The sequence below is a fragment of the Thunnus albacares genome, chromosome 3 (genome assembly GCF_914725855.1).
Source record: "Thunnus albacares chromosome 3, fThuAlb1.1, whole genome shotgun sequence".
Classification (NCBI taxonomy): Eukaryota; Metazoa; Chordata; class Actinopteri; order Scombriformes; family Scombridae; genus Thunnus; species Thunnus albacares.
Genome location: NC_058108.1, coordinates 30,818,231 through 30,826,541, shown reverse-complemented (window position 1 = coordinate 30,826,541; position 8,311 = coordinate 30,818,231). Strand labels below are relative to the sequence as shown.

The 8,311-nt window shown below is 37.9% G+C and overlaps 1 protein-coding gene across 1 annotated transcript; it reads right to left on the bottom strand.

The window, feature by feature from the left end:
• Positions 1 to 107: 107 nt before the first annotated feature.
• Positions 108 to 8,293, bottom strand: LOC122972288 (3-mercaptopyruvate sulfurtransferase-like). Its single transcript, XM_044339294.1, has 2 exons — positions 6,647 to 8,293; positions 108 to 1,053 (listed from the first exon to the last, which is right to left on the bottom strand). The coding sequence occupies exons 1-2, from the start codon at positions 7,224 to 7,226 to the stop codon at positions 755 to 757; spliced, it is 879 nt and encodes a 292-aa protein (XP_044195229.1). The 5' UTR covers positions 7,227 to 8,293; the 3' UTR covers positions 108 to 754.
• Positions 8,294 to 8,311: the final 18 nt, after the last annotated feature.

The window sequence follows — 8,311 nt, the reverse complement described above, 5'->3', positions numbered from 1 at the left end:
AACTCAAAGTGCACTTTTCTACCAGCCTGCTCTCTGGTCAGTTTACTGTCCACTTCACTCGAGGAGTACATGCACATGAGATTTGAAAAACTCTCAGCTCATTGTGATTGAAAGTGCAGCTCTATTTTATTCCAACATAAGTATTATAGCTGTAAACAAATATTTTCCAGTTTCAAAACTGATTAAACAATCAGGTTTAGTGTTCACATATTGCAGGCTTTGGTCATCTATTCATGTCTATCAATGTTTGGAATGAAAAAAATGTCCCTTATTCATCTATTGTTGTTGAATGTTAAAGGAACATTTTGACATTTTTTCCCACCAAGAATTAGATAAGAAGATTGATAAGACCCTCATGTATGTACACTGAATATGAATAATAAGTCTAGCCAACAGGCTATTAGCTAGCCTCATAGTAGTTGTCGTTTTCACATTTCACGGATTAAACAAACAGGATGTAACCTGTTAATTAGTAAAATGTAGAGGTGCTGGTTGGTGGGTTTGTTAAACTTTGGACAGAGCCAGGCTAAACTAAGCTAACTGGCTGCTGGCTGTAGCTTTATTTAGCAAAAGTGTCTCCACTAGCTTTCATCAAGAAAGCAAATAAGTGTATTTCCCAGAATGTCAACCTATACCTTTAAACCTTAGCACACTTTCCCTAAAAAACAGGCAATGGACATCATTCTTCTTTCCTTGTCACCAAGTCCCAGTCTGATCCATCAAACACACCTCCTGTGGGCTACTTTTAAGCCAATCACAAATGTTTCCCTCTTCCTTCAGATATGACATGCTCGGGCGCGGCACGGGTGAACCACTCCGACCACCCGCCGTCGTACACCGACACCCCCGGGTGCCCGCATTCGTGGGCTGCCAGTGCCACGTGACACGCGGTCACGGCCGAACCGCACGAGACACAAATAGGGCGGCTGAGGTCCACCCCGGCCCGGGCGAACAAACCCTGGAGTTCCTCCTTGGGCAGGAAGTGACCTGACTCGGACAGAAAGGAGTGGAAGGGCATGCTGATGGAGCCGGGGATGTGGCCTGGCTCTGTGTCTGTCAATCAGAGAAAGAAAAAAGAGTTCAACGATTAACAATAGTCAATAACTTACAGTCCTGCACCACATAGCATTTTGGAGAAGCTCTTAACGTACAGACACAAAGCCACATTAGCATTCATTTCGAGATGTGTTTGTTCCCACCTGATGAACGTCTTTCACTCTCCTTTTAGCTCTGTTTTGGTCTCCACCAACTTCTGAGGGAAATATCTTGCTCTGTAGCTGCTAAACGCTCCACTTGTCAGCAGTTACACCTTGCATTTGCATTTGGTGCTGGGCAGGTAGCGTACAGTGGTTTAATCAGAGTTTTTGAGCTGAAAGATGTTAAAATGCATCATAGAGCTGAAGGAGAACTGATCGTTCTCTGTGGTTTTGTCACTACGAGCGAACGCTTTCAGGTGACACAAAGGCGTTTTTTTCCACTGTCAATATAAAATTATTGATTAGTGCAACATTAAGCTAATAACTGTTGTCAGTGTCATCTCAGTTAATTATTTAATTATTTGTGTGCACTGTTCCTCTTTTCTATCCATTTTGTGATTTTTATTTATCATTAAAAAAAAGAAAAAAGAAGGAAGTGAGAAAAGAAAATTTTTTTCCTTTTGCAATAATGTTGCAAAAAAAATTCAGTCAGCAAAAATTAAATTTTTTTCACTTCAAATTGTTTTCACCTATAATGCCTGATTAGACCTCTTCTCAGGACTATGTGTAAATAACTGTGCTTAATTGACATCTTCCTGACTCTCCTGTTTGATTTGTTGCACCGGTTAGGGTGGGACAATTTACACCTTTGTCATTCGTATCAGTTCATATAGTTAATACAGACGTCACATAATTCCCAGCATAGCTCCACCTAACTTCTTCCTGACTATATTAATGTTATTAGTAACACTTTTTTTCCCTACTACAAGTGAAAATGCCTGCTGTTACAAAAATCTCAGTTGCAGCCGACCCTCAACATGGCCAGTGTATTAGGACTTAGGTTTAGGTTTGCTTTTTTCCACCATATTTTCTCTTGAGAAGTGTCTCTTAAAGTAGATTATTATCTCACTTCACATATTCTGATTTGGCAGCAGACTCGTGGCAAAAACAATCTGCAGCTGTGAGCACTGTATGTATGAGAGGAAGTGAGGGGTCAGAGGATCCCTAGAGAAGAAGTGTTACGTCATTCCAGCTGTACCCTACTGTCAACTACTGAACTTTATTTAACCAAAAGAAAAGGGTACTCAACTTAACTCATAAGAGAAAGATAAAGGAAGTGCATAAATGTTGAGCAGAGCATCGTTGTGATCATTGAGCAGTTAGCATGTCAGCCGTTGAGGAGGTTGAGCTTGTAATCTCTGAGCTGCAAGAAGAACTTTTTAACATTTAACCAGGCAGACAGAGAATAGTTTACACACTTTACTTTCCCCACCTTTCTCAAAATCTTATATCAGCAGGACGGCTGTTTCAAAGGTTGGCCAGTGAGATACACTTACTTATTGGGAAAGACAGAACATCTTACATGAGTTGTTAATGTATTACTTTGTCATCTCGGAGAATATACTGTACATGAATACGTATGAATAGAGTGGGTGGGTTTTGGTAAGGTTGCCTTAACACCAGCAGCCATACAAGAACTTTATCTAAGCAAAATACGGCCTAATACAGTCCGAATGATGACTTATTTGTCGGACACATCTTATCGACTTTCATCGGGATCATTGTCATGATATGATCATATCATACTACTGCATCTGTTTAAGAAATTCTGTTGCCAAAACTAGTTATTAAAAGCAAATAGCAATTAAAAACCAACACTTAGTTATTTATGTTTTTGTTTTACACATGTGAGGAGTTTTGCTTGATGTAATGCAACTGCAGGACAAAGATTATACATCAATTTGTTTATCTTATGTAATTTTACATACATTTGCCATATTATTATAAATATATATAGCTCGATATTAGAGAAAATATTAATAAATATCATTAGAGGTGAAAGGATGAGTTGATTAATCGATTTGTAGATGGACAGAAAATGAAAAGGCAACTATTTTTGATGTCATTTTTTAGTAGCAAAAATGCCAGAATGCCCTACTAATAGTTTGTCAGTTGTGGGATGTGCTGCTTTTCTTTGTCATATGTGATAGTAAACTGAATATTTTTCTGTTTTTTGATTTTTGGTCTGACAAAACGAGCCATTTGAAGATATCAAGGAATTGAGACACTTAAGGAAATTTTGACAAGCATTTTTCACTATTTTGTGATGTCGTAAAATTGTGTGATTTCTAGGGTGATTTCACATTAATAATAATAATAATAATAATAATAATAATAATAATAATAATAATAATAATAATAATAATAATAATAATAATATCTAGCTCAAAATAAGGTAAATATATAAATATGAATGTTATTTAGAGGTGATAAACAATTATGGCTTCAGTTAGTCTATGAATCTTAACAAGCAGGCTACTTATTTCCCTATTTCTTATGGAAAAGATTATACAAAAATGAACGGCTCTATTCAAAAATGCTTCATAACCAAGTACAGAGAATTCAGCCAAAATTAGCTCGAGTTGAGAAAAAGAGGGATACTAGTCCCTGTCATCAATCCCTGAACAGCATGTTGTATGAAAACGTCTCTTCTCCATGTTAACAGTCAATTTGCCTGAGGTCAAAGTGCACTGCTGAGACTGTTTTCACCAGTGGAGCTTCACCTGTAAACGGGCACCGTAACAACACATCATAGACTTTTTCTATGTGCATTATTGTGTGTGTACAGTATATATATATGTATGTATGTATGTGTGTGTGTGTGCATGTGTGAGTGTGAGAAGTCTATGGGATAAGATGAGGCACATACTAAAGGTTCCTTGTCACTGTATACAGGCCGTTATCTGTAAAGATCGACAATATATGAATTCTAGTCTATTCAGTCTACCTGCTACTGTCCTTCTGCAGTGTGTGTGTGTGTGTGTGTGTGTGTGGGTGAGAGAGAGAGAGAGAGAGAGAGAGAGAGATAAAATCCGGGGTTATGCGAGCATGACCTTCCTGCTTGCTCTTCCTCTATGTTTGAGTTGTTCAGTCATTTAGGCCCATGAAGCCTGCTCACTGCCTGTGTTTGTCTAGAGTCAACTATGCGAAACGCCTCCATACAAGAAAGTCATGCATGGACTCATTGGACCGTCATGGTTTTTCCACTGTATGCCTGTGACATGCTGAGCCCATACTGTCACAGAATGACATGCTTTTCTTTAGATTTTTTTATGGGGTCCGATTGTTCCATTTATTTGTTTGTCCATCAGTCTTCCACATGTGTGTTATATCAGACACCACTGAATGAATCCGACTCAAAATTTAAATCATGCGACTTAATATTCTCTTTTCATTCTCGGAATGAATTGCAATAACCAGTTTTGTCGCCTATTCTGCAAATTCATGTTTGAATAAACAGTCCAAAGTGTTCAAATGATGACTCCTTCGTGGGACACGTCTTGTTTGGTGTCGCAGCTGGGTGACAAATCTATTTTTATCAACTTTCACTGTGATGATATAATTATCTCTTGTTACTTTATCTTTTTAATAGATTCTGTAAAGCAAATAGCAATTAAAAACAAACAAAATGTGTTATTTAAGTTTTTGTTGTGAGGGGTTTTGTGTGACGTAATGCAACAATAAGACGATTGATCAATTTGATTATCTTATGAGATTTAACACACATTTGTAATATTATGATATCAGATACAGTATAGCTCAATGTTACAGAATATATTTGTATAGATATCATCAGAGGTGAAAGTTGATGAGCAGAAGACAGCTGCTATTTTCATAATCAATCACTTTTTTTCTAGCAAAAATGCCAAACATCCCCTAATTAGAGTTTGTCAGCTGTGCGGATGTGCTGCTTATCTTTGTCTTATGTGACAGCGAACTGAATATATTTCTGTTTTTTGAATGTTGGACAAAACGAGCCATTTGATGACATCAATTTTGAGGAATTAAGACAGTTTAGAAAATTTTGACAAGCTGATGTTAGACAAAATGATTAATCAAAAAAAATAACTTCAGTTGTAGTCTTAAATGTCATGATATCGATTTAAACCATTTTCCAGGTTGGCAAACTCTTACAATCATGTTTGTCAAAGGACAAACATGATTTACTGATCAACAGCGTCAGGAACTCAGCTGCTGTAGTGTTTGTGTGGAACAAAAAGCCATCAGACTAATGTGTCTGTTGATTTTTCCATTGTCTAATGACGGAGACTCATCAGCATATCTGCTCTCATATCACTTCTCCTGACTGGCTCAGTGAATGTATGCAGGCCTGTGACTGAACATTGAGGCTTAAACCAACCTAATAGATTGATGCAATTATTCTACTTTGGCCAACCGCTAAATAACTAGAGTGTGTTTTCTATAGGTACACACAGACAAGTAAAGATTATAAAATATGTGGCATAAATACTACTGTATCTTCCATATAATTACAATTTACATAATCATCTCTCTAAATAGATTTACCATGTAAGTGGTTATTACAGGAAACTCAGTGGAAACTTGGTCCTCAGTATGACAACCAAGGTACTTTTTGGAAATTTCAACTCAGCATGTTTTTGCTCAAATCATCACATAACCACATAACTAAATGGGCTGATTTGGTTGCGATCCTCAATATTTTGACGGTGTTAAAGTGCCAAACCTGCATGAAACAAACCTCAAACCTTGACAGATTTCAGTGTCACACTCTCTTCCCCAACACTGATGGAAAAAAAGACCTTCTCTTCATCATCCTCAGGGCCTTTGTACATCAAGGTCCCCACACTGAGGGCCCCATCCGCTAATACAGTGAGCAAATATTTATGTTTAAGCCTTTTATCATTATGAAGTCCGGACAAAAAACATTTTTGTTGCACACTGACCTTTTCTGTTTAGAGACAGTTACACAGAAGAAAATGTCCATTGACTAGAGAAGACTCACACTGCCTGACCTTTAACTTAAAAAAATAAAATTATTTCTTTGGTTCTTAGACTTCTATCATTTTTTTTTTTACTTGATTAAGTTGTAAGGATGGAAACACCATTTTTCTAATTACCTTAAATACCATTTCCTAAAGTGTACAGTAAATGATAAAGTAGAACCAGCAGGATTAAAAGTATTTTCTATGCCAACCAAAAGATTTTCATAGACAGATTTTGAAGATGGGATGACTTGCACCACTTTTACGTAATTAGGAATGTCTTATAGTCTAATTGATCACCAAATAGATGCACACCCTTACAGTCGTTTATAGCTGCAACACTGGGGCTTTCAATTTAGTTATTATTGTTTAATTAACTCCAGGCTGCAAGACACTTGTATCATTATAAGGCAGTGGTTCTCAAAGTGGGGCCCAGGGACCCCCAGGGGTTGTTGGACAGGTAAGTATTGACAGAATTTTTATTGACTATTTTGGTCATGGGTTTCATACTTTCTGTAATAAAGAAAAACTTTTATCAGATGGGAGACCTTGGGACAAAATCTTAACAAATTGGGGTCTAATTTGTGTCAGTTTGACGTGAAAAAGTTTGAGAACCATTGTCCTAAGGACTTGCAGACTACTCACTGTCTCTGGGTTCAGGGTCCAGTCCTCTGAACCTGCCTGCTGGTCTGGCATCCACCACCTGGAACTTCTTGGTGTACAAATTATCCAGGATATCCTGATAGGTCTTGATCCAGGAGCGGTTTACGGAAGCCTTGAACTCAGTCGATGTGGGTCTGACGTATTGGTCACTTACCGGTCGCTCCTCCAGCTCCCAGTTTCTGAGCCCCCCGTTGAGCAACGAGACCGAGCTGTGCCCGAACACCCGGAACATCCACCATACACGGGGCGCCGAGAACGCACCGAAGTCGCTGGTATCGTACACAACGACGTGCGTGTCGCTCTCTATTCCCAAATTCCCGACATAGTCTGCAAAAAATTTCTCTGACGGCAACATGTGGTCCAGAGGAGAGGTTTTATCACAACATTGGTCTATGTCAAAGAAAGCTGCGCCCGTGATGTGTCTCTTCTTGAACTCACTCTTGGCGCTGCGCCGTAGTTTGGGCAAATACCACGAAGTGTCCAAGATGCGCATTTTCCCCTGGACCTTCATTGCCTCCGCAAGCCATTTAGAGGTGACCAGAGCTCTTGCTTGAAGCGTCATGATCAGCTCTAAAGAGGTAGACAGGCTTCAAAACTTTACTGTAGTTTAACTGTATCGACTTAATCCTGTGCCAAAGGTTGAGAGTAGTCGAGAGAGCAAAGACATCAATCGTGGAGAGAGACACCGCACAACAAACAACACGCCCCCAGCTCAGCATGCAACAGCTGGAAGTGACTGGAGGCGGTGACATAGTTGGACAGTATTGTGATTACTTTGTAACGAGAAACTGTAATGATAATAATAATAATAACAATAATAATAATAATAATAATAAGTATTTATAGGCTATAGCACAAGACAACCGTTACAAAGTGTTACATAAGGCAATAAAAACAAGATAAATTAAGAAAAAAATAAAACAATTAAATAGAAAAAGTAGGCTATTCACTGTAACAATCACATTCAGAATACACTATTAGGACTTAGTGTAATTATTACTAGTATGACACCTCTCTGGACAATTTAATTAGGCGATCGTCATGACTTTAGTATATGCCTCTGTCGACCTATGTAGCCTTTGGCTAATTTTGACGGCTCATAAAACACTTTTTCTGCCCTATATGCTAAAACTGCTGATAATTTGCACACCTCTTAATACTGCATTTTTTTACTTTTCATTTTCACTAAACATTTTCTGGTGTAGAGGTTGTTATTTAGGCCTATATATATATATATGGAGGCAATGAAATCTACACTAGTGTCATCCCATTCTGTTTCTGTCTTTTTGCAGGACACGTTAGTACCAATTTACAGCTCTCACTAATTTAATATAATAATAATACTAATGATAATAATAATACTAACAATACTATTACTACTACTACTTCTACTAATAATGATGATGATGATAGTAGTAGTAGTTGTAGTTACAATACACAGCAGTAGCCAAGTGACCCTTTTTGTTTGCATCAAACGTGATGTTGCCAGGTAGGAACTTTGGATACATACACATTGTAATAAACTGAAAACATGTACTGATAGATTGCAACAGGTATCTTCTAATTAATCACCTAAAAGTAACATGATAGAGAAAATGTATTTTTGTTTGTTTTTTCCAGTATAGTGGATGGCGGTAACGCGCTGAT

Bases quoted from the DNA above. Each gene is read 5' to 3' on its own strand.
- LOC122972288 (XM_044339294.1), bottom strand. From the start codon at position 7,226: ATGACGCTTCAAGCAAGAGCTCTGGTCACCTCTAAATGGCTTGCGGAG. The intron at 1,054-6,646 runs GTGAGTAGTCTG...TCTGATTGACAG, and splicing joins GGACCCTGAACCCAGAGACA to ACACAGAGCCAGGCCACATC.